At 43.9% G+C, this 26765-nt stretch overlaps 1 protein-coding gene and 1 pseudogene across 3 annotated transcripts in view; one reads left to right on the top strand and one right to left on the bottom strand.

Annotated features, from left to right (window-relative positions):
* FAM210A (family with sequence similarity 210 member A) overlaps positions 1 to 26765 on the bottom strand; it is a 64903-nt gene that overhangs the window by 12060 nt on the left and 26078 nt on the right. For both annotated transcript variants that reach the window (XM_025365539.1, XM_025365538.1), the window contains one exon: positions 11533 to 12033. In XM_025365539.1, the coding sequence (XP_025221324.1) occupies positions 11533 to 12005 (473 nt within the window). In that variant the 5' untranslated portion in view covers positions 12006 to 12033. The remainder of the gene's footprint in view (positions 1 to 11532; positions 12034 to 26765) is intronic.
* LOC112611582 lies at positions 2105 to 5533 on the top strand (annotated as a pseudogene). Its single transcript, XR_003116694.1, has 2 exons — positions 2105 to 4569; positions 5289 to 5533. The product of XR_003116694.1 is annotated as a forkhead box protein M1 pseudogene (transcript).

Below are 26765 nucleotides of genomic sequence, written 5' to 3'. Positions count from 1 at the left end.
ACATCCGCTTGGGGACGAACAAGGGCTGACTGATTGATAAGCCCTTCAAAATTCTGAACCTCACTGCATCCCTTCAGGTCTCCAAGGAACGCTAAGTTTCCTCCCTGTCACGAGAGAACCGAAGTGAACTTAGTGTTGGGAGACGGAGGCTGGCTGACCCGCAGGGTGCTGGACTTTGGGATATAGCAGAGAGAGCTTGGCACGACTTACCACTTCAGGCTGTAGAATCCTGGAAAAGAGCTACCATGCAGCCCATGCCTGGTCGACTGGAGGGCCACCTTCGTGGAAGGGGGACAATCTGGGCCTCTGGCCTGCCACGTGCACATGCATAACAACTGCTTTTGTCTCACGTGCGGATGGAATATGGGATCCATCCCAATCAGGCATTTCCATCTTGGTGTCCTGTCTTAATTGCCAACATTTGTTTTAAGTCTTTAACTTCTATGATCCTCTAGTAAAATGAATGTATGATTTCAGGAAATTACAAAACCCAGTTGGGGCCGTCCATCCTTGCTCTTTAGTGGTCCACAGAATGCTGGACCAACTACGGCATAAAAGCTCTACACTGGGGAGCGAGACTCCCGGTTAACACTGGAGTCTTTATTGAAACTTCCCCAGATTAAATGGTCCTAATTTACTAATGCCCAGTCTGAGGACAGTCAGGAGGGACAGAGGTACTTTTCTGAAGCAGAGAGCTGTCTTTGACTTGGCCAGTTCCCACAGGGTGTAACAAGGCAAGCATTAAATGCAATACTTTGAGGCGAAATTGACTTGGTTATGTTAATAACTAGACGGTCGGCAATAGAGCGAGGAAAGAAGAAAGAGTAATAGAATAGACGAAAGAGTTAAATTTTTCTTAGCTTTAGTTTGGTAGGGTTTTCCCCTGGGACTGTGGCCCATGATTCTGGAGGGGGTGGTACTTTCTTGACTCAGTTGTGATCAGTCCGTCCTTTTTTCACTGTATGAACAGCAGTCTTGGTGGTTAGCAGCACAAGGTAGGGTCCTTCCTAGGCTGGCTTGAGTTTCCTTTCTTTTCACCCTTTGATGAGAACGTGATCTTCAGGCTGCTGCTGGTTTACCGGAAACTCTAGGGGTGGTACCTGTGCTAACAGACTTTTCTTTGGAGAGAAGGGAAAGTAGAAGATAAACCAAGTATGTAATTTCTAAGAAATTGATCTTTTGTTTTAAATGTGGGGACATCAGCAGTGGACTTTATAGTCCTTGGTGCCTTTCTACGGAGAAATTTCCTTTAGCACCTATTTTTATTAGTTTTTGGACCAAAGAAGCCAAACACCATTTTATATTTGACAATGCTTCCTGTATTATTTTTATACCAGATAAGCTAAATTTCACCTTTATATGAGTGTGTTATTAATGTTAAACTTAGTTTTAATAAAACTTTCTATACATATTTAGTCAATTTTTTAATGTCAGACCATAAGGTAAGATTTTTATAGACTCTTTTTAACCTTTTATAATTTTTGTTAAAGAGCAGGTTAGTGCTTTAAGAAAAACTCGTTGTGTTTTTACTTTAATGTCCAGTTCACAGAAAAACTGATAACACCCCTTTAACTTTAGCTAGTATGTTTACACACAGAATTTTCTTTACAATTAAAGTTTTAAAACTTGCTTAAACCTTCAAAACAATAATTTTTTAACCTTTTAATGTAGGTAAAAATACACATTTTTATACTTCCTTATAATCCTTTTATCAAAAGTATATTTTACTTTCCTTATACACCTTGCACATCAACTGGTTTGTTTTTTTTTTCAATAGTTGTATATTAAGGAGGCCTAGTTACTTTTAAATTATACAACATTTCTTGCATAAATTTCTTTTTTAACATTTTTCTCTTTCACGACTTTCGCAGACAATTCTTTGAAATGCCTCAACTTTCTGACTTAATACAAACATTTCTTTGTTTAAACAACCAGTTAATTCATTTCAGGACAAGAATTTACTATATAATACTCTTTTTACATAAACTCTGCCCCCCCGCTTTTTTTTTTTTGAAGATGGTAACCATTCTTTTCCAAAGCGAACTCTTTATGTCTGTGGACTAGACTGTCTAAGGCCACAAGATCAAAAGTTACTATAGGGGGTTCCCACCCGGCCCGCACCGCCGGGGACCCGGCCGGTCCGGCGCGAGCCCCCGTCCGGGGGCCCTGGCTCGGCCCGCAGGTTGGAGGAGCCCGGAGCCCGCCTTTGGAGCCACGGCCCAACGGCGGCGGCGACTGCAGTCTGGAGGGTCGACACTTGTGATTCTCAATGGAGAGTGAAAACGCAGATTCATAATGAAAACCAGCCCCCGTCGGCCATTGATTCTCAAAAGACGGAGGCTGCCCCTTCCTGTTCAAAATGCCCCAAGTGAAACATCAGAGGAGGAACCCAAGAGATCCCCTGCCCAACAGGAGCCTAACCAAGCAGAGGCCTCCAAGGAAGTGGCAGAGTCCAACACTTGCAAGTTTCCAGCTGGGATCAAGATTATTAACCACCCCACCATGTCCAACACCCAAGTGGTGGCTATCCCCAACAATGCCGACATCCACAGCATCATCACCGCACTGACTGCCAAGGGAAAAGAGAGCGGCAGTAGTGGGCCCAACAAATTCATCCTCATCAGTTGTGGGGGAGCCCCAACTCAGCCTCCAGGACTCCAGCCTCAAACCCAAACCAGCTATGATGCCAAAAGGACAGAAATGACCCTGGAGACCTTGGGACCACAACCTGCAGCTAGGGATGGGAATCTTCCTAGACCACCTGGAGCCCTTTGCGAGCAGAAACGGGAGACCTGTGCAGATGGTGAGGCAGCAGGCTGCACTATCAACAAGAGCCTATCCAACATCCAGTGGCTCCGAAAGATGAGTTCTGATGGACTGGGCTCCTGCAGCATCAAGCAAGAGATGGAGGAGAAGGAGAATTGTCACCTGGAGCAGAGACAGGTTAAGGTTGAGGAACCTTCGAGACCATCAACGTCCTGGCAGAACTCTGTGTCTGAGCGGCCACCCTTCTCTTACATGGCCATGATACAATTCGCCATCAACAGCACTGAGAGGAAGCGCATGACCTTGAAAGACATCTATACTTGGATAGAGGACCACTTTCCCTATTTTAAGCACATTGCCAAGCCAGGCTGGAAGAACTCCATCCGCCACAACCTTTCCCTGCATGACATGTTTGTCCGGGAGACATCTGCCAATGGCAAGGTCTCCTTCTGGACCATTCACCCCAGTGCCAACCGCTACTTGACATTGGACCAGGTGTTTAAGCAGCAGAAACGACCGAATCCAGAGCTCCGCCGGAACATGACCATCAAAACCGAACTCCCGCTGGGCGCACGGCGAAAGATGAAGCCACTGTTACCACGGGTCAGCTCATACCTGGTGCCTATCCAATTCCCGGTGAACCAGTCACTGGTGTTGCAGCCCTCGGTGAAGGTGCCATTACCCCTGGCGGCTTCCCTCATGAGCTCAGAGCTTGCCCGCCATAGCAAGCGAGTCCGCATTGCCCCCAAGGTACTGCTAGCTGAGGAGGGGACAGCTCCTCTTCCTTCTGCAGGGCCAGGGAAAGAGGAGAAACTGCTGTGTGGAGAAGGGCTGTGTCCTTTGCTTCCAGTTCAGTCTATCAAGGAGGAACAAATCCAGCCCGGGGAGGAAATGCTGCACTTAGCGAGACCCATCAAAGTGGAGAGCCCCCCCTTGGAAGAGTGGCCCTCCCCGGCCCCGTCCTTCAAAGAGGAATCATCTCACTCCTGGGAGGATTCACCCCAGTCTCCCACCCCAAGACCCAAGAAGTCCTACGGTGGGCTTAGGTCGCCAACCCGGTGTGTCTCGGAAATGCTTGTGATCCAACACAGGGAGAGGAGGGAGAGGAGCCGGTCTCGGAGGAAACAGCATCTACTGCCTCCCTGCGTGGCTGAGCCGGAGCTGCTCTTCTCAGAGGGGCCCAGTACTTCCCGCTGGGCCGCAGAACTCCCGTTCCCGGCAGACTCCTCTGAGCCTGCCCCCCAGCTCAGCTACCCCCAGGAAGAGGGAGGACCTTTTAAGACACCCATTAAGGAAACGCTGCCCATCTCCTCCACCCCGAGCAAATCTGTCCTCCCCAGAACGCCTGAATCCTGGAGGCTCACGCCCCCAGCCAAAGTAGGGGGGCTGGATTTCAGCCCAGTACAAACCCCCCAGGGCGCCTCTGGCCCCTTGCCTGACCCCCTGGGGCTGATGGATCTCAGCACCACTCCACTGAAAAGCGTTCCCCCCTTTGAATCACCGCAAAGGCTCCTCAGTTCAGAACCCTTAGACCTCGCCCCCGTCCCCTTTGGCAACTCTTCTCCCTCAGATATAGAAGTCCCCAAGCCAGGCTCCCCGGAGCCACAGGTTTCTGGCCTCGCAGCCAATCGTTCTCTGACAGAAGGCCTGGTTCTGGACACAATGAATGATAGCCTCAGCAAGATCCTGCTGGACATCAGCTTTCCTGGCCTGGAGGAGGACCCACTGGGCCCTGACAACATCAACTGGTCCCAGTTTCTTCCTGAGCTACAGTAGAGCCCTGCCCTTGCCCTTGTGCCCAAGCTGTCCACCGTCCTGGGCACTCCTGTGGCTGAGCAGTCCGAGGCTCAGTGCACCCCAAGCCTCTGAGTGAGGACAGCAGGCAGGGACTGTTCTGCTCCTCTTAGCTCTCTGCTGCCTGATTATGCAAAGGTAGCAATCACACCCTAGCCACTGCTGGGACCCTGTGTTCCCCAAGAGTATCTGATTCCTCTGCTGTCCCTCCCAGGAGCTGAAGGGTGGGAACAACAAAGGCAATGGTGAAAAGAGATTAGGAACTCCCCAACCTGTTTCCATTCTGTGCCCAGCAGTCTCTCTCCTTCCCTGATCTTTGCAGGGTGGACCTTGTAAATAGTGCCAATCCTCCAAATTATCCTCTAATTATAAATGTAAACTTATTTCCTTAGATCATTATCCAGAGACTGCCAGAAGGTGGGTAGGATGACCGGGGTTTCAATTGACTTCTGTTCCTTGCTGTTAGTTTCGAGAGAAGGGAAGACCTGCAGTGCACGGTTTCTTCCAGGCCGAGGTACCTGGATCTTGGTTCTTTACTGCAGGGACCCAGACAAGTGGATCTGCTTGCCAGAGTCCTTTTCGCCCCTCCCTGCCACCTCCCCGTGTTTCCACGTGAGCTTTCCTGCAAGAAGAAATCCTGGTTTAAAAAGTCTTTTGTATTGGGTCAAGAGTTGAATTTGGGGTGGGAGGATGCAGCCGAAGCAGAGTGTGGGTGCCCAGATGTGCGCTATTAGATGTTTCTCTGATGGTGTCCCCAGTCATACCAGGGAGACTAGCATTGACGAGCACTCAGGTGGAGGCTTGAGAAGGCCGAAAGAGCCCCTGACCTGCCTGGCTTCCTTAGCTCGCCCCTCAGCTTTGCAAAGAGCCACCCTAGGCCCCAGCTGACCGCATGGGTGTGAGCCGGCTTGAGAACACTACTGTAACTATCTACTCAATAAAAGTGAGGGTGGAAAAAAAAAAAAAAAAAAAAGTGTTACTATAATATATGTCACACTGTTAACTTTTAGCAAACTTTACTTTTGTTGAAAACCTTGTAAGTTAGGGATTTTAATTATCCTTTGCTATTAATAAGACCTTATTTTGTCCAAATTAACTCAGTAGTGATGGCTTTTTTTTTTTTTTCCTTCAATTACCCGGGAGGAACCATCGCTCATCCTGTCCTGAAAGGAGTTCCTCCTAGGTCTGGTCGGACCTTTGCATGGTAATTAAGATTTAGATGCCCTGTTAGGAAAACTTCTGGGTTAAGGGAATTTTCAGTAGTTAATGTTAAATCATCCCTTTTTTATTTTTTTAACTACTTGTATATTTCTCTTTCTTTCTTTGACTTTCTCTCTCTCTCTTTTTGACTTTCCTTTTGCCTCTGTCTCTTCCTCTCTCTTTCTCCTTGACTCCCTCTTTGTCTCTCTGTCTCTTTCTCTCTCTCTTTGCCTCTTTTCCTCTCTGTCTCCTTCCTCTCTCTCTCTCTCTCTCTCTGCTGGTCTTTCCTTGCCTCTGCCAGCCACTTATGCTGCTGTTCTCTCAACCACTGTGGAGAGTGGGGGTGGGGGGCATCTAAAACCAGCTCTAACCAAGTGTCTATGTATGGGAACTGGTCTGGGTGCTCTGGCTTACAGGTTGCCTTGTGCCATACCTTTGAAACAAGGGACCTGTCCAGGCTTCCATCTGATGGCCAACCTACCTCTAATGCTGGCCAGCCTATTTCACACAAAGTTGTAAGTTTTCCTGGTGTCACAGTAACACCATAATCTCCCTTAAATCCTTTCTTGAAATTTTTCAACATAGTTCCTAGCAGAGTGGGCTTACTCTGTGCCTGACCCATGCTTCCTCGAGACAACACACACACACACCACAAAACAAAGAACGGGCAAAAAGGGCACACACACACTTCTATGGTTTACACCAAACCAGAATCAAAACCAAAATCAGAGTATCAAGAAATCCAAGCCAGCTCAAAACCAAAATCAAAGTATCGAGCAATCCAAGTCAAGTCAAAAACAAAAACCAAAGTGCCAGTACAGGCAAGCCATGGGTGATCAGGCCACATTTCCACTCAAATGGAGTGGGCAAGTTTCAAAGACCAGTCTTACCAACTTTCAGACGTCCAGACTCCAAGTGCCAGTTCCTTCCCGGTGTTCAGCCACTGCGCTGATCCTCCACAGGGGGATCCTCCGCAGGTGCCTGCCATGTGCTGTTCTGGCGAGGCGGTCCACTGGGGCAACTGCCTACCAGGGAGCACTCTCAGGATCTGCGGCGCTCAAGCTGGCCAGAGTCCCCCGCAGGGATGCTCCACAGGGCAGGCCTAAGCCGCCTAAGGGGATTCTAAGGGGGTTGCCTCAACCCTCCGTTAATCACCTCGCTTCCTGGTCAGGGAACCACAAAATGTAGCAGGACGAGCCACAGACAAAATCCCTCAGACACCGAGTTAAAGAAGGAAGGGCTTTATTCGGCCACGGGCATCGGCAAGCCTCCTGTCTCAAAAACTGAGCTCCCCGAGTGAGCAATTCCTGTGCCTCTTAAGAGCTTAAAACTCTAAGGGGGTCCACAGGCACTGGTAATCACAACGGAACAGAACAGGACAGGGATTTTCCCAGTGCTTTTCCATACAGTGTCTATAATCTGTAGATAACATAACCGATTAGGTCAGGGGTCGATCTTTAACTACGAGGCCCAGGGTGTGGGGCCGGGCTGTCTGCCTGTGGATTTCATTTCTGTCTTTTAGTCTTTACTTCTTTCTTTGGAGGCAGAAATTGGGCATAAGACAATATGAGGGGTGGTCTCCTCCCTTATTAGCATTACTGAGTTTGCCTCTTGGTGAAGGCAGGGCCCGTAGACCTCCACTGTAAAAGCAGCTTTCCCTATGACATTAAGAAAGAGCATTGCCTAGATCTATTGTGATTACGGTAATGGTAAATTCTGAATATTTTTAATATTAACTAGGGAAAAGATGCCCCACTCTGTGACTTTATCATAATATTAAGCAGTCAGGGAGCACCCTCAGCAGATACAGCTGATCATCCTCAAGAAAGGACTATTAGAATTACTTATCATCAGAAGTCAGAGGAAAACAGAACAATGTAAGGAAACTTTAAACAGACAAATTAAAAAATAAACCATGAGTCCAATCTCATTTCTTCTACCTTCATTCTTTCTTCTATCTTCAGTTTCAATTCTTTTTCAAATCTCTTTCTAGATAACAACTAAATCTCATTAACATAAGGTTTAGGGCAGGCGCGGTGTCAACACTGTCAACACTTGTCTCTATAAAAAAATTAAAAAATAAAAGATCATACAACAATGGACTGAGACTCCAGGAACAAGCTGCATCGTCACTGGCTTGTGTCCTCTGTCAGAAAAAGCAAGCACCTAGGTCCACTTTTTTTTTTTTTTTTTTTTTGAGATGGAGTCTGGCTCTGTCGCCCGGGCTGGAGTGCAGTGGCCAGATCTCAGCTCACTGCAAGCTCCGCCTCCCGGGTTTACGCCATTCTCCTGCCTCAGCCTCCCGAGTAGCTGGGAGTACAGGCGCCCGCCGCCTCGCCCGGCTAGTTTTTTGTATTTTTTAGTAGAGACGGGGTTTCACCGTGTTCGCCAGGATGGTCTCGATCTCCTGACCTCGTGATCCGCCCGTCTCGGCCTCCCAAAGTGCTGGGATTACAGGCTTGAGCCACCGCGCCCGGCTTTTTTTTTTTTTAAGATGGAGTTTTGCTCTGGGCTGGCCTGCAATAGCATGATCTCGGCTCACGGCAACCTCCACCTCCTGGGTTCAAGTGATTCTCCTGCCTCAGCCTCCTGAGTAGCTAAGATTACAGGCTCTGTAATCCTGTAGTGTAATGCACCACCATGCCCGGCTAATTTTTGTATTTTTAGTAGACATGGGGTTTCTCCATGTTGGTCAGGCTGGTCTCGAACTCCCGACCTCAGGTGATCCACCCACCTCAGCCTCCCAAAGTGTTGGGACTACAGGCGAGAGCCACTGCACCCGGCCCCACTTATTTCTGTTGACTTGACTTTTCTTAAAAATAACTTTCATTTCCCCTGGAAGTACTGAATGTGAAGTATTAATGAGGGTCTGATTCAAACAGAAACATCTATTGTTTGTCACTTTCTACTCTGAACTGCCCACAGCCAGCCAGGAATCTGTGCTTCACAAACTGCCAGCTTTACAACTGTTTCCACAGAGGAAGAAACACACAAGGACAAAAGCACATTTGCCGTCTGGACACAATGCAGTGGAAGTAATCAGGGTTTTGCCTCAGAGTAGGTCTGTAACTTTAGGAACTCGAGGTCTCAAACACAAGGCATCTAAATGCAGGAACCACACCACCACTGCTGAGCCACATTTGACCAAACTAAAGCACTTCTGAACAGAAGACATCAGATCTCTGCAAGGCTTTGCCAGAGAGGAGTGGCAACAAAGCTCACTTTAAAATAAAATCTATTAGCATGCACAATTTAGAACTCCCTGAAATAAAGAATTTCAAAAGCCTGAGAACTTCATCACTCTGTTAACTAAATATAGAATGACATTTTGCTCTACAGTCCTAGAAAGGCAGTAACGTGACCTGTCAGAGTAACTAAGACAAACACTGGTCAGTAATGAGGCATGATGTCAAATGCCCGTCTTTCCAGCTACAAACTATTTTTCTCCCTTTCTTTTAATAGTAATAGGCAACAAGCAAATAACACAGAACTTTTTTCAGCTAAAACAAACAAACGAACAACACTAAAATATAACTAGCCTCTTGTCAGGTGAACTGACAATCTGTATTTAGTATAATCAACTTCAATTTTTACAATACAATCATCCTACAGTGAAAATATTCTAATTCCTTTTTCTTTCATCCATTAGTCTGATTTTTTAAGCATTACTTGTGATTAAGATCTTCATTTAGAACAAATCGTCTTTCACATTTTGAAGGAGCTAATAAAAACCTCAAGGACCTGTCCATTTTAAATTCTCTCCGTGATGCTATGACAGAGTTGACACAGTGGTCGTGGCAGGCAGTAGTGGTGGTCTGGCAACCAGATTCCTATGCTAACAGCCCCAAAGCAAGGCGTAATGGGGAAGGGTATTATTTTAAAGTTGACAGTTGTACCACCATGTTTACATATAAGCATTTTGCAAAAAAAGAGGGGGGAAAATAAAACTAACAAAGTTGCATTTTACAGGGGATGGCAGAGCATCACCCACAACTGCTTTAGGTGCCACACAGCACTGAAGAAATCTTGAGCGTTATTAAGATCACTAGATCATTCTGGGTCTACTTTTTCAGTTACAGAACTTTTGCCAAAAAGAATAAGGAAAAGTAAAAGAACAAAAATATTATTCTTAACAACCTAAATGAGAATCTCATATTCAATTAATTAAAAGCTTGAATTTCTCCCTCTCAGGCCAGCCAGGAGGCTGAATGCCTTGCCTTACATGGCAACCTGACGAGGCCAAAGAAAGAAGCACTTTTCATGTCATCGTTCACAGACTGAATCACAAAATCCTCCATGACTCAAAAAAGAAAAGTTAATACGTAGAAATCCATTCATTACACAACAGGGCTGAATGCCTACAGTAACTTTTGATCAAAATGGTAACTTTATGTTCTGTGAAAAAACCAAGGGCAGTTTTGAAGACTTCTATAAATATTAAACATGTCCAAAAATGTCATTAATAAACCAAGAAACACTTCCATACAATATACACCTAAAGAATCTTCTGCAAGTAAAGATACAATTCTTAAAGAAAATGATATGCAACAAAGAAGGACATAATTAAATAACAGGAACATAATGTAAAGATACAAAGTGAAACAGAACAGCATCAATTACACAAGGTGAAAAAAAATCCTTTTAGAAATTTTGTCAAGAAACTTATGTGATCCTGTGTTCCCAAAAATAAGTAGTTTCTATTCCATCACCCTGGAAGAGCTACTTACAGCTTAGTCTGCAATAGGCTGCTTCTAAGGAGTGAGCTTTATGTACAACACTAACCATAATTTGTTAATGTCTTGGTATCAAGCCGTTAAATATAATCAAGCACTGAAAACCACTCAACTCTGGAAAGTATAAAGTAATTCTCAACCCATTAGGAGAGTTTACTGAAGTGCCCAAGTCCTTCCTGCACACCAGGCCCAGACACAGAGGAACGGCCACTCGGTCGACTAGCGGCAGAAATGGGGAATCACTGGTCCTCCTGCGCCTAACGCAGTGGGAAGCAAATAACTTACCTTATTAAGTAAGGGGAAGGCACAGTATTAACAAGACAGATGCACTTAAAATTGTATGTTTCAAAACACTGGGAGGCTAGACCTCCCAGATTCACTTCTGATCAGAACATAAGACCTTTCCTTGACACTTACTGGACTTGAGTCATGTCAATGCAAACAGATGAGCCGGGCTTTGGGAAAATCTTGCAAATTTCCCACCAAAACCACACATATGGCAAAACAGATATCTTTTCATATTTATGAACATTCTAAGAAATATATAATTATGGAGTCATGGTGCTGCCAAATTTCTGAAATTTTATTTTATGTCTGTGCTCTCCTGAATGCCAGGATGAGATCTGCATATAGGAGAGTGTATGCTTTGAGATCAGACACACCTAATTGGGTTTTTAGTCCAGGCACCACTTCTTAACAGCTGAGTTATTTTGGGAAAAGCTGAACTATTTTTACTCTCCTTGCCTAATAATCTGTTTTTTCATTCATAAAATGGGTGTAATTGTGTAACTTGCTTTATATGGTTGCTGGGACGATTAAATAAGATGAAACAGTTAAAAATTACACCAGATGCTTGCTCCAAACAGGAAGCAAATACTAGCTATTATTATTAAAATGTGAAAAAAGCTATGAAAACCAATTATCCTCTATGGATGAAACACATTAAAGCATTTAAAAATCTAAAGCTATCATTAGTACAATTAAAAAGATTCATATTCTAGTAAGACAGGGGAAGACATTCGACTAAGCAAAAACTTACTTCAAGGCCGCATAATAAAATGTTCCAAACCAAACACCAGAAGTTATTAGATGCACTGGAATCAGAACTTTTCCATACTGTCTAAATGTCTTCTTGAATCGTTGATAAAGACTAATAGATTTGTCTTGCAAAGGATCAGGCTCTTCCTTTTTTTCTGGAGTTCCCTGAGCTGTGGCACTGGATGAAAAAACCCTCTTGAATGAAACATGTTGCTTCCCTTGCTTGTGGCGAAGGACTCCTGGTTGGGGTGAAGGAGCATCCAATGGCCTCCTTTCCTTTGCAACACACTGGGCAGCAGATAAATTCAACCATTGTTTTTGAGGGCCTTGTAGCAAAACCACTTTGGATTCAGCATTGCACAAAAGTAAAGGTCCCTTTACATTTTGACAGCGTCCAAAAAGACCAGCGTTGTGTGGCTCCAAGCATGTCCTGCGTGCCAGCCGAGATACAGTCCGTGGTACACTCCACTGCATTTTGAAGAGTGTTGATAGGTTTCAGCTTCTATAAAGACAATTGTTTTAAAAAATTAGGTAATACTGAGGCTTCCATTTTAAATCAATTCATTTGAAAATCAATCATTAACCATCAGGAAGTAAAAAGAGACACTGCTACATACTCCACAAAAACTGATGTTAGGGTATACAGTTTAAGCACAGTGTAATTTTTAAATCTCATAAAGGCCAGGTGCGGTTGCTCACACCTGTAACCACAGCACTTTGGGAGGCCAAGGTGGGTGGATCAACTGAGATCATGAGTTCCGAGACCAGCCTGGCCAACAAGGCAAAACCCCATCTCCACTAAAAATACAAAAATTAGCCAGGTGTGGTGGTGGGCACCTGTAATCCCAGCTACTCAGGAGGCCAAGGCAGAAGAATCACTTGAACCCAGGAAGCAGAGGGTGCAGTGATCTGAGATTGCACCATTGCCCTCCAACCTGGATGACAGAGCAAGACTCCATCTCAGAAAAATAAAATAAAATAAGCCAGGTGCGGTGGCTCACGCCTGTAATCCCAGCACTTTGGGAATCCGAGGCAGGTGGATTGCTTGAGGTCAGGAGTTCGAGATCAGCCTGGCCAACACGGCAAAACCCCGTCTCTACTAAAAATACAAAAATTAGCCGGGTACAGTGGCACGCGCCTGTAATCCCAGCTACTCAGGAGGCTGAGGCAGGAGAATTGCTTGAACCCAGGAGGTGGAGACTGCAGTGAGCTGAGATCGTGACACTGTACTCCAGCCTGGGCAACAGAGTAAGACTCCGTTTCAAAAATAAAATAAAATAAAAATCTCATAAAACACACCATTTAAATATGATACGGTAAACTAGTCCAGCTGACACCATGGGGAATAATGTTTTGAGGCCTCTTATTCTATAGAAACAGTGTAGTACAGTGTGGGGAAAAAATAAGATCTGGGTTCTGATGCTTTGGGGATACAATTCCACATAATTCCCTTTCAGACTCCAAGCCCAGGTCCACTACTAAAATGAAGATTACTTACAGGATTGTTACCAGGAACTACACAAAATTTCTGATGTAAAGACACTTTTGTAAACTAATGAGCATCATAAGTGTTATTTATTATTACAAATGTTGAGATCTGATGAACAGTTGATATAGCATTATTTACACTATAATGCCTTCAGACTGTTATCAAGTTATAAATCACTTATGCTATTGAATGGCAAGAAGAGATAGCCTGGTATTTATTTTCTTCCCCACCCCATATCAACGGGGGAAGAGAAAAAAGTGTACGGTGACGTCTCACTATTTGATCCGGCATCGGCACAGAACTAAGATTTACAAGACAAACAGACACAGTGGCTTGGGCTTGTGGTTCCAGCTACTCGGGAGGCTGAGATGGGAGGACACTGGAGTCCAGGTATTTGAGGCTATAGTGCATTTCCGAACAGCTACTTCACTCCAGCCTGGACGATACAGCAACACTGCAAGTCTTTTTTTTTTTTTTTTTTAAAAAAAGAATCATAGACACTTCCAGATAATTACTTAGCCTCTCTAGACAAAGGTTTTCCCAGTGGCAAATGTAACTACAGTAGCCACTGCCATACAGTCAATCAGTCCCCTTCCTTCAACATCAGGTGGTGCCACACAAGCCTTCCCACTCCCAACACCAGCTCTACCTTCTACTTCTAACGTGTTGAGAACAGACAATTTAACTATATCCTAAATAACAGTGAGATCTGAATTAGCACCCCAATAAATTAGCACTCCAATAAATACAAATACTCCATCTTACATGAATATTCTTTATCTGGTGTACAAAGTTGACTGGCAAAATAAAAACTGTCATCGTACAAAAACATTCGTTAGTAATTATCCACCAATAAAAATTAATCCCCTGACTCATCCCTCCCTAATGAAAAATTAACATCAGCGCCTAACAGACTCTCACAGATAATCCGACAACAGTACAAATGAGTTGATAAGGGAAACTACAAATCTTGCAAAATAAATAGGCCCCCAAGAAGTCTTTTAAAAAGCGATACTGGGCCAGGAGGGGTGGCTCATGCCTGTAATCTCAGTACTTTTTGGAATGCCGAGGTGGGCACATCACCTGGTGAGGAGTTCGAGACCAGTCTGGCCAATATGGTGAAAAATACAAAAAAAATTAGTCGGGCATGGCGGTGCACGCCTGTAATCCCAGCTACTTGGGAGGCTGAGGCAGGAGAATCACTTGAACCCCGGAGACAGAGGCTGCAGTGAGCCGAGATCGCACTACTGCACTCCAGCATGGACAACAGAGTAAGACTCGTCTCAAAAAAAAAGAAAAAAAAAGTGATACTGGGGACTAATTTCAGACAAAGCAGACTGCAAACATTCTTTGATTATCAGAGTTAAAGAGGAGCACTGTATAATAACAATAATGAAAAGAAGCCACAACAATCCTAAACATGCATATACCTAACAAGAGAGGATCAAAAGAAATGAGGTGAAAACTGACAGAACAGAAAGGAAGAAAGAAATCCACTTAGAGACATCAATACTCCGGTCCACAACCTTGATAAACCCAGCAGGCAGAACGTCTGTAAGGACAGAGTTAAACTAAACAACAATGTTAATCAATTTTATCTAACTGACATTTACATAATACTACATTTCACAACAGCAGAATATACATTCCCCTCAAGTTCACATGGAACATTCTATAAGCAGACCCCATGCTGGGCCATCAAATGTACTGTAACAAATTCTAAAAAATGAAAATCATGCAAAGTTATGTTCTCAAACTGCAACAGAAGTATACTAGAAACCATTAACATAAAGATAGCTGGGAACTCGCCCCAACCCCAATTATGTGGAAAATTAAACAACATACTTCTAAAAAAAAAAATCTTCAAACTTCTAAAAAGAAATTTAAAAATACTTTGAAGTAATTGAAAACAAAAATACAACTTAACAAAATCTGTGGGATACAGCAAAGCAGAGCTTTGAAGACTAAACTTTGACCTTTTCCCTCTTGCCCAAATTCCTGTCTAACAGGTCTGGGGAGTCACACCCTGCAAACCATGAAATTTCATCAGAGGGGTTTTATTTAACCCTATATAAATGGCTGCTTTCCAACTGGACTCTGGCATAACATCACATGACAAATAAAGAAGGAAATCAAAATATTTTACCCCAAAACATGCTTCTTTGCCCTATTTAGAAATGATCCTGCAAAGCCTTTTTTTTTTTTTTTTTTTTTTGGTGGAGAAAAACTGTATTTGTAAAGACTCTATTAAACATAATCAGAACCCCGCTTCCAGGTCTTCTCAATCCTGAAGTGGTTAACTGAGAGTCTAGCACCTTTTAAAGGTCTGAACCAGAAACACCTGCCATCTATTGTCTCTAAGGGCAGCCACCTTTGAGACTTCATCTAAGCATTAAGAACCTTGGTATCTACAACCCCTTATCTTAATTCAGACACTCTTTTCTATTGATTCCAGGTCTTTAGATAATAACTCTTCCAACCAATTGCCAATCAGAAACTCTTTTGATCCAGTTATGACCCGTATGTCCCCACTCTGAACTGTCCTGCTTTTCCACATGGAACCAATGTATATGTACACCCGACCTATACTGATTGATGTCTTACGCCTCCTAAAACGTTTAAGCCAAGCTGTAGCCCAGTCACCTTCGGCACGTGTTCCCAGAACCTCCTGAGACTGTCTCAGACCTTGGTCACTCATATTTGGTTCAAAATAAACCTCCTTAAACATTTCACAGAGTTTGACTCTTTCATCAACAGCTTACAGGAAGAATGCACATATTAGAAAAGATCTATACTCAATAAGCTAAGTTACCTCCTTAAGAAACTAGAAAAGAGGAGCAAGCAGAAAGAAATAATAAAAATCAGAGCAGAAAGCAACGAACATGAGGAAAAGAAAACAAAAAAATAATCAACAAAACCAAAACCTAGTTCTTTGGAAAAAAAAGGAATAAAACTGATAAATCTCTAGCCAAGATAACTAAGAGAGAAAACAAATGACCAATATTAGAAATGAAAGGAGTCATAACTGATCCCACAGATACTGACAAAGTAATACAGGAATACTATGAATAACTTTAACTCGATGACTGTGAGAAAAGATCTTATCTGAGGAATGCAAGTATTTTTAACTACCAGGCCCAAAGAGACATTAAAATGAGACCGAAATCACGCCATACCTCCCCTCACCAACCCACCTCCTCTGAGTTGTGTATTCACCTCTTGAAACTGCTTGTTATTGCCGTAAGTAGCTACGAATTAACCTAATAATGCTATAATTCACAATCTATAGCTTCACAACATATAGCCAATAACTCAATGCTACGTCTGGAAACCAGTGAGAACTCCTGACAAGCAACTCTTTATTAGTTCATTCCTTGTCCCCCACCATTTGGCCTTTAAAAATCCACTTACTTATAACTGCTGCTAGGAAGTGTGTGTATTCAGGGCAACTTGAGTCTATGCTCCTGGGTTGCAATCCTCAGGCTCTGCCCAAATAAACTCTCTACTTACAATAATTTTGCTTCAGCTTATTTCAGGTTGACACCCACAAATTTGATAAGTTAGATGAAATAGACCAAGTCCTCAAAAAGACAAATTGCCAAAACCCACACAAGGAGAAACAAAAGACTTTAATAATCTTATATTCATTATTCATTAAAGAAATGGAATCAAAAATTAATAACCTTTCCAAAAGAAAAAAAAAACCCAGGCTCAGATTATTTGACTAGTGAATTCTACCAAACATTTAAGGAAAACATCATACAATTCAGAAAACACAGGCAGAGAAGACTAACTCATTCCATGAGGCCAAAAGTGCCCTAATACCAAAACCAGCTACATATAATCCAAGAAAGGAAAACTACAGACTAATACCTCTTATAAACATAGAAAGTAAAAATTCTCAACAAAATATTAGCAAGTCAAATCCAACAATGTCTAAAAACAATCATACACCTTGATTTAATCCAGATATGCAAAGGTAGTTCAACATTTAAGAATCAACTGAGAATAATGGACCTCCTCTTGGCCAAGCGGACCCTGGCGAAACCTTGGAAGCTGAGTTCAGGTCACACACCTGTTACAGGTAGTTAGACAGGTATGTGGGGGCAGGAGAGGGCTCTCTCCCACCCACTAGAGATGTCTGGTGATGGTTCAGCAATTATCACACTACCTTTCTAAACGTGATCAACTGGCAGCAGGGGCCAGAGGGAGGACATTTCCTGATGGTCCACACCTGTTACACTCAAGCGTTAATTGAATGCAGGCACCAGGGAGAAGCAAAAATGGCTTCCAATAAAATCTCAGGTGTTGGATGAGTGAGCCGGGCACGCATTAAGAGACAAAATGGCTGTGTATGACCTTCCAGGGGCACCCCACAGGAAAAGGGAAGAAAGCCTCAGATGGACGTGCAGACAACTTCCTAAACACACCGCTCGTGCTCACTTTCCAAGTGTAAGGAGGGCACTGTACATGCAGGTAGCCCACCCTAAGGAGAATCATGGGAAAAGTGTGCAAGACACTGGAAGTGGGTCAGCCTGTGAAGTCCCAGGATCACGGTTAAACACTGCATTTACCCTTCACATGCCCGCTTGGGTCTTTCCCAAGCATACTTTCTTTCCTGTTCTAAAGCCTTTTTGAAAAAACTTTCACTACTTCTCTGAAACTTGCCTCAGTCTCTTTTTCTTCCTTATGCCCATCAGTCAAATGCTTTCTTCTCAGGAGGCAAGAAACGAGATTGCTGCAGACCCGTACAAATTCACCACTGCTAACTTTTGGATACCTTCCACCAGTAACACACCCTTCAATATACCCCTATCTCACTAACCTCCATTAGGCTTTCTTCCCCAGGAGATAAACAGAAACTGGCTCTCCAAAAGACTCCACACTGATAATGCCGATTACTAGCTTATCTTCCCAGGTACAGAATAAAGACAAGATGAGACTAATTATTCTGATACAATGACAGGGGCAGGAGGCAGAGAAATTCTAGGCAGACAGGAGCAGGTCCCTGGCAAAACTCCACGTTCAAGCAGAAAAACCTGAAACGCACAGCCCAAAGTGAGAACTTCCAAACCTGTGTGCCCGCTCTCTCCTAACTGGTTCTTTCTGAACGTCTTGTTACCTACCAATGTCTTGTTGTCTTTTCCAAAACTACTACAGCCCGGCCCCATCCTGTGCCTATAAAGACCCCAGACTCAGCTGACAGAGCGGAGAAGTGGCTGGGTGTCAGTGAAATCAGCTGGACATCGAGAGGCACCTTGACTTAGAGACGATGGCTGGATGAGGCAGAGAGGCAACTTAATTTCAGGGGAGAGCAACCTGCCCTTTTCAGCCCCTTTCCAGCTCCTCGCCCCGCTGAGAGGCTTTCATCACTCAATAAAATTCTCCATATTCACCATCCTTCAATCGTCTGCATGACCTCATCCCTCTTGAGCACTGGACAAGAATTCAGGAGGTGCCAGTGCGGGTCCCCACAAAGGCTGTCACTCTGGCTCTTTACCCTCACTGGCGGAGGGCAGCCACCCCACGCGACTAGCCAAAGGGTCCACTGAGCGGGTAACGCTGCTGTCTGCAGATGGCGGAGCTGAGGCAGCACTGCATCATGGCCTCTGGGGCCTTGGGGTCGCAGGCACCCCCACCTGGATGCCGCCACAGGGCCTGCACGGAGTTTGCTCCAGCTTGCATGAAAGCAGCCGGTTCCTGCACTCACTCGCGTGCGCGCGTTCTCCCATGATGGGTGGAGCACAGCGGACAGACTTTGCCCCTGCTGGCGGCACCAAAGTGGCTGGCCGGTTCCCACGCTCATTTGCTCACATGCTCCCTCCCGTGAGGGGTTGAGTGGGGCAGGCCGAGTAAACAGGGCACCCCTGTCGCAAGTCCTGTGAAGGGGTCAAGAAAATATCCTGCATCAGTTCCTTCATCCCTCCCTGAGGTATCTGCTTCCTCTGTTCCCTTTTCCTTCAAAGGTTCATCTTATCTTGTGTAAAATGTACATTTACCAGGCACTAAAACCTCACAAGTATACAAGTATTCCTGTCACTAAACCTCCTGAGAACCAAAAAACCAGCCACAGATGTGTCTGTAATTTGTGTTTTTTCTGGGCACGCCCTCAAGCTGGCCCAATAAGCCGCCACTGACTGGGACATCTGCCTCAGTCACTCACTTTGGTTATCACAATCAATGTAACCCACCATATCAACAGGCTAAAGAAATAATATGATCATATGAATTGATGGAGCAAAAGCCTGACAAAATCTAACACCTATTCCCAACACCTACTCATGATTAAAAACAAGCTTCTCAGCAAACTTGGAGGGGAACTTATTCAACCTGATAAAGAACATCTACAACAAACCTATTGCTAAACTCATGCATACTTAATGGTGGGAGGCTGGACACTCGCCCATGGCTGGGAACAAGGCAAAGATGACAGACAACCTCTACCACCACCCTGATCCAACATCACACTGCAAGTCCTGGCTAGTGCAACAAGGCAAGAACAAAAATTTTAAAAGTACACCGATTGAAAAGGAAGATGAAAAACTTTTTATTGCATGTAGTAAGACTGTCTATGTAGAACATCCAAAAGAATCTATTAAAAGACTCCTAGAACTAATACGCAAGTACAGTGATTTTACAAGATCAAATATATAAGTTAACTGTCTATAGATACTAGCAATGATACCTAAGAATTTGAAGTTAAAAAATACCATTTATATAACAATATACTCTCCAAAAATACTTAGGTAGTATAAACAAAATATGTATGAGACCTATATAAGGAATTCTGTTTTCTTTCAAACTCTGAAAGAAATCAAAGGTCTAAATAAATGGAGAGACAGTCTACATTCACAGATAGACTCACTACTGTTAAGATACCAGTTTTTGTCAATATGATCTACAGATTCAACAATAATATCCGAATCAAAATCCTAGAAAACTGTTTCTTATATCAACAACCTGATTCCAAAGTTTATATGGAAAGCTAAAATACTCAGAACAGCCAACAAAATACTGGAGAACAAGGACTGACATTTGTTAGTAGACTCACATTATTAGACTTCACCAAAAAGCAGCATCTGTGAAAGAAAAAATTGGTAAGGTGGACTTCACTAAAAATAAAAAACATCTACTCTGCAACAGATACTGCTAGGAGAATGAAAAGACAAGTCACTAAGCAGAAAATATTTGTAAAACATGTATATGACAAAGGACTTGTATCCAATACAGTCACATATCGCATAGCTTCAGTTTCAGCCAGCAATGGACAGCATAAAAGATGGTGCCGTAAGATAACAGAGCGGAAAAACTCCCACTGCTTAGTGACATCATATTCATGTGTTTGTGGTGATGACAGTGGAGGCAGAAGACAGCGATACTGATGATCCTGCCCCTGGGTAGGCCCAGGTTAATGTGTGTTTGTGCCTTCATTTTTAACAAAACTTTAAAAAATAAAATAAAAGTAAAAATGTTAATAGGCAAAAGCTTATAAGGATAAAAATAAAGGTAAGCTAAGGTTTATTAGTAAAGAAATTTTTAAAAATATACTTAGTGTAGCCTAAGTGTACGGTGTTTATAAAGTCCACAGTAGCAGACAGTAACGTCCTAGGCCTTCACACTCACTCACTCACTCACCCAGAGCGACTTCCAGTACTGCAAGCTCCAATTCATGGTAAGTACCCTGGTACAGGTGTATCATCTTTTATACCGTATTTTTACTGTACCTTTTCTCCATTTAGGTATGTTTAGACACAAAAATATTTACACTGTGTTACAACTGCTTACAGTATTCAGTGCTGTGCTGTTCAGGTGTGTGGTCTAGCAGCAATAGGCTGTACCGTCTCGGTTTGTGTAAGTACACTCTGTGATGTTCTCACGACGACAAAACGGCCTAACTATGCACTTCTCAGACCACATCTCTGTTAAGCAGCGTGTGACTGTATACAAAGAACTCTTAAAACTCAACAATAAGAAAACAACCCATTTACAAAATGGGAAAAAGATCTGAACAGAGACCCCATTAAGATCTACGGATGGCAAAAAACACAGAAAAAGATGTTCAATGCCACATCATTAGAAAATTGCAAATTAAAAACAGTCAGACACTACCACAAACTCATTACAATGCCTACAATCCAAACACATCAACACCACCAAATGCTGGTGAGAGTGTGAAGCAACAGGAACTCTCGCTTATTGTTGGTGGGAATGCAAAACGGTGCAGCCACTTTGGAAGAGAGTTGAATAGGTTCTTAGAAAGATAAACACACTCTTCCCATACAGTCCAACAACTGGCCAGGCTGGCCCACACCTGTAATCCCAGTTACTGAGGAGGCCGAGGCACAAGAATCGCTTGAACCTGGGAGGTGGACGATGCAGCCTGGGAGACAGACAGAGACTCTGTCTCAAAAAAAAAAAAAAAAAAAAAAATCCAACAGTCAAGTTCTATTTACCCACATGAACTGAAAACTTACGCACCAAAAAAACCTGCACCTGAATGTTTAAAGCAGCTTTATTCATAATTGCCAAAACTTAGACGCAACCAAGATGTCCTTCAATAGGCGAATGGATAAACAAATTGTGGCACCTTCATACAAACAGAACATTATTCAGTAATAAAAAATGCGCTATTAAGCCATGAAAAGACATAGAGGAACTTTAAATGCATATTGCTACGTCAAAGAAGCCAGCTTAAAAAGGTTATTCTGGGCCGGGCGCAGTGGCTCCCGCCTGTAATCCCAGCACTTTGGGAGGCCGAGACGGGCGGATCACGAGGTCAGGAGATCGAGACCATCCTGGCCAACACGGTGAAACCCCATCTCTACTAAAAATACAAAAAACTAGCCGGGCGAGGTGGCGGCGCCTGTAGTCCCAGCTACTCGGGAGGCTGAGGCAGGAGAACGGCAGGAACCCGGGAGGCGGAGCTTGCAGTGAGCTGAGATCCGGCCACTGCACTCCAGCCAGGGGACCGTCTCAAAAAAAAAAAAAAAAAAAAAAAAGGTTATTCTGGGAAATCACACTTTCCATACTCTCACACAACACCAAAACAGTTTTTGGCCAGGTACAGTGACCCACATCTGTAATTCCAGCTTAAGAATTAAGAACTGGCCGGGCGCGGCGGCTCACGCCTGTAATCCCAGCACTTTGGGAGGCCGAGGCGGGTGGATCACGAGGTCAGGAGTTCAAGACCAGCCTGACCAACATGGTGAAACCCCGTCTCTACTAAAAATACAAAAATTAGCTGGGTGTGGTGGCGGGCGCCACAATCCCAGCTACTCAGGAGGCTAAGGCGGAAGAATTGCTTGAACCCAGGGGGCGGAGGTTGCACTGAGCTGAGATCACGCCACTGCACTCCAACCTGGGCGACAGAGTGATATTCCCTCTCAAAAGAAGAAGGAAAAAAAAATAAGAATTAACTCAGACTAAGAATATCTGAATATCCTAGGATCCTAAAAATATCTGAGGATCCTAAGATCCTAAGATTAAGATCCTAAAATCAGGAATTAATTCAGATTAACAATATCCAAATATCCTACGATTCATTCCTTTCCACTTCTTTCTTTTTATTTATTGCAGAGACAGGTGAGTCCAAACTGCTTTTGCAAGTCCCCCGCCATTTTGCAGACCTTGGTCAAAGTGAAACATCCCCAGGGGCTCAGACCATGAGAAACACCCAGCCCAGCCACTTGACCACAAGGCACAGGAACATTTTTATCATACGCCGCCAGGCAGAGGCCCAACTGAAGGAACATCCCTATCATATCTTGCTGGGCAAAGGGCCCAAGGAACACACTTGGCCAAACGGCCACATCATAGAAACATCTTACCAATATCCTCCCGGGCAGCAAGCCGTACCGCCCAGACCCCTCACCCCCCATACCTGTAAGCACTCCAGCCTACAAGCGGCAGTGGGTACTGGCATTAAACTGGTCCCCCACCTCTCAGGTTTATGCTGGACATAAATGCCCGCAGTTGCTGTAGAGCCACCCTCTTTCTGTGTGTGTCTTTCTTTAACCTTCGTCTTCCCTTCAAAACCTAACAACAGGGACTCGCTATGTTGCCCAGGCTGGTCTCAAACTGACCTCACGCTATCCCACTTTAGCCTCCCCAAGTGCTGGGATTACAGGCGTGAGCCACCATGCCTGGCCTCGATCTCTTTCTTAATCACACTTTGGCTGCTGTTTTACATCATATTCAGTTTGCTGCTTAGAGGAAGTAAAACGGTGTGCAAGTTTGTTGATAGTACTTTCTGGGTTCTTATTTTCCTACTCCCTAATGCACTGATGGCTCCAATTTAATTTCTACTATATAATCCATCTCCTTCAGCCTAATCTGCTTTGGGGGCTTTCTAACACCACATAAACACGCTGAATGAAGGATGGAGCCACGGCTAAATTCTTAATTCTCAGAAAAGATTAAATTCTGCCCCCCTAGTGAATTCCTATGGAAGCTCATTAATAACTCACTCATTTCCAGAGCAGTCTTAAATGCCAAGTATCCCACTTTAAAAAAAAATCAATGATTTCCCAAAATCACTAGATAAATCTATTCATTTATAAAAAATATTTATATCTTTGCATCTTTTCAGAGGATCTGAGTCATAGTTACTATCTGTAATGGTGACATAAACCCAGAACCCAGTTCCCTTGCATCCTCTCCTTTTCACTTCTGACAGCCTGCAATAAAGCATGGAGGCTTTGGCCAGGCGCGGTGGCTCAAGCCTGTAATCCCAGCACTTTGGGAGGCCGAGATGGGCGGATCATGAGGTCAGGAGATCGAGACCATCCTGGCTAACACGGTGAAACCCCATCTCTACTAAGAAATACAAAAAAAAAAAAGCCGGGCGAGGTGGCAGTGCCTGTAGTCCCAGCTACTCGGGAGGCTGAGGCCGGAGAATGGCATGAACCCGGGAGGCGGAGCTTGCAGTGAGCTGAGATCGGGCCACTGCACTCCAGCCTAGGCGACAGCGCGAGACTCCGTCTCAAAAAAAAAAAAAAAAAGACTGGAGGCTTTGCCACCAGAAAGACCTGAGCGCTAACATTTTCTTAGCCTTCTCCTTATCAGTAAAACTAAGTTATCCTCTTATTGCGTGGTATTTATGATGAGATAAATGAGATGGTTAAGTGTCTAGCACTTACTACGCTATACCAATAATTATTAGTTCTAGCTCCCTTCATCATCTTCTCATCTATGACCTGGTCAAACCAAGTTCATATTCTTCCTTCATCTAAACTTTTGCCATTATTTAATTTGGGTGACCATGCAAAATCCTACGCTAAGGGTAAAAAAACTCTTTTTCTTTCTCTACTGTCACACTCAATGTAGAATACTTCTACAACTGAATGTGAAGTTTTCTCCACACATCGAGCAATTCTCCGGAGGACGCCAACTGGGTATCCTATAATTCAATTTAATTCTGATACTGTCGTATTTGAGTTAAGAGCCAGAATCTACAGATCAAGGGCTCAGTCCTACAAGACTACTCCTACTCCCCACTTCAGATGCAAATCACAAGCAGTAAGTTGTTACCCATACTTCTCAACAGGCTATACATTCAGGTTCCCACCTTGGGCTCAATTAATTTGATAAACTTTCCGTTGGAGAAACTAACAAGACTTACAAGCCAGGTTTTAGGCAGAATTACAGTTAGGCCCTGGCCAGGATGCATGCGCTGGTGCACTCTGGCCCATTTCCCTGTAGCTGCTGAGAGTCACACAGCGTGCTGAACCACCTGCTCCCCGCTGTTCCTATAAACGGAATCTCTGACACTGGATCTTTTAACCTAAGAATTGGTTAAGATGTTTTCCAGATCCTGAATTCCAGCAAAACAGCTCACACCAAACTGTCTGAAGACTCCAAACTGTCTGAAGACTCCAAACTGTCTGAAGACTCCAAACTGTCTGAAGACTCCCACCAAGGAACGAACTCAGCAAAGGAATGTAGTTTCTTCATCTCCCTGTCACCAGACTTCACCTCTCACTTCTCGATCAATCAGCAATCCCCACACTTTAGCCCATCACTTGTTCAGAATCCTTAAAATCTCCATCTCCAAACCTCTCGAGGAGGCAGATTTGAAGTTCTTAAAGCAAACTAAATATGGCTTAAGAATGACTCCATACTTCTATGTTTGAGTCCTTGTGGACGAACTATAACCTAGCTTAATAGGCAGACAAGATTGAAAACCCAACTGAGGAGTATGCACCTGTACAACAGCTGAGTCTTGACCAATTCCAGCGGCCAGCCACACTTCAACCACTCACAGACTGCTAAGTGTTCACATAAGGCAAATGCCAACCTGTAGCCCATCCAGCTGTTTCTATACCTTGCTTCTGATTTCCGTATATCACTTCCCATTTTTTGTCTATAAATCTTCCACCACATGGCTGCATGGGAGTCTCTCTGAATCTGCTTTGAGTCTGGGGGCTGCCTGATTTGCAAATCGTTCACTGCTCAATTAAACTCCTTTAAATGTCATCCAGCCTAAGTTTTTAACAGATGGTGTCAGAAGTGGGATCCCAAGTAGAGCTTCTAATGACCCCCAGGAACGCTGAATGAACAAGCAGCGTACCTGCTGGACCCACTTGTGTCCTTCTATCTCTCAGAGCAGCTGGGGATTGTGGTAAGTTCTCTCTCAGATTTCGGAGTTCTACACATTTGCGTTTTGAGCTCCGGAGTTTCTCTGAGCAAATTTCTGATCCAACTGGGTTTAGAAATCGCAACAGAAATTGAACTGGGTTCAGGATCAGATTGGACCTGGTAATTAACTGGTTTGGATCCAGTTAGGGGCCTCTTACATCTGACTGGGTCAGAAAGAAACTGGTGGTAAATGGTAATATTGCAGGGGGTATAAAATTTGGTTTTTAAAAATTTGGAACGATTTTTGTGTTCTACCCCCCTTTGTTTCATTTTTCTTGTGTGTTTAGGTAGGAAAAAAAAAATCATTGGCTAAGTTAATCAAGGGAACCTGAGGGTAAAGCCAACATTTTAGGCAAAAATAGGATCCTTAATTTCTGGAAATCAAGGTTCCTTCCAGCTTATACATCAGGCCCAGAAAGCAGCGAACTCTTACAGAATGGCCAAATCTTACTAAAGCTAACCTACAGTGGAACGGTGGGAATAAACAAAATTCACTGAAGTGCATTTAAAAATGAAGGCTCTCAGAAATTAAATCTACTAACCTTTTAGCTTAGTTATTATCCAGATCCAAAGGAAATAGACTGCAGTATCAATTGGCTGACTTTGGATAAGTACATTTTACCTGAGTAAAGGATGGAACTGGGTTAGAGGCCCTCCCCTCAGTAAAGTCTCTCTTGGACAAAAAATGGGTTACAGGTGACAGGGCCCAATCAGGAGAAAACTGGAACCTTGCCGGTTAGATATTCGGCGCCTCCATGCAGCTGGTTGGGCAGCAACTTGCAAAATCAAGAGACTTTTACCTGTGGTTCCACAAAACAGAAAAAGATGATTTTGCTTTGTGTTGCGGCTTGGCCCCCAGGGCTGTGGTGCCACCAGCCAGGCCACAGGGCTGCTCCGAGGAAGGAAACTCAGAAGCCTGGCGTGTCAGCCAAAGGGTAAGAATTTCTTACCAGTCAGCCTTCTACCTCTTTCCCTGTGCAAACTGGCTGAATGAATGGTAAAAATCAGTTTATCTCCTGTAAAGTTTTGAGCAATGGGAAAAAGAATTTATGAGGCCAGTCTTAAGCTGTAGCCAATTTGGTATGCTTGCTTTATGTGTCTTCCTGTAT

Source organism: Theropithecus gelada, chromosome 18 (genome assembly GCF_003255815.1).
Source record: "Theropithecus gelada isolate Dixy chromosome 18, Tgel_1.0, whole genome shotgun sequence".
NCBI classification, from domain to species: domain Eukaryota; kingdom Metazoa; phylum Chordata; class Mammalia; order Primates; family Cercopithecidae; genus Theropithecus; species Theropithecus gelada.
This window is presented reverse-complemented; position numbering and strand designations above follow the sequence as displayed.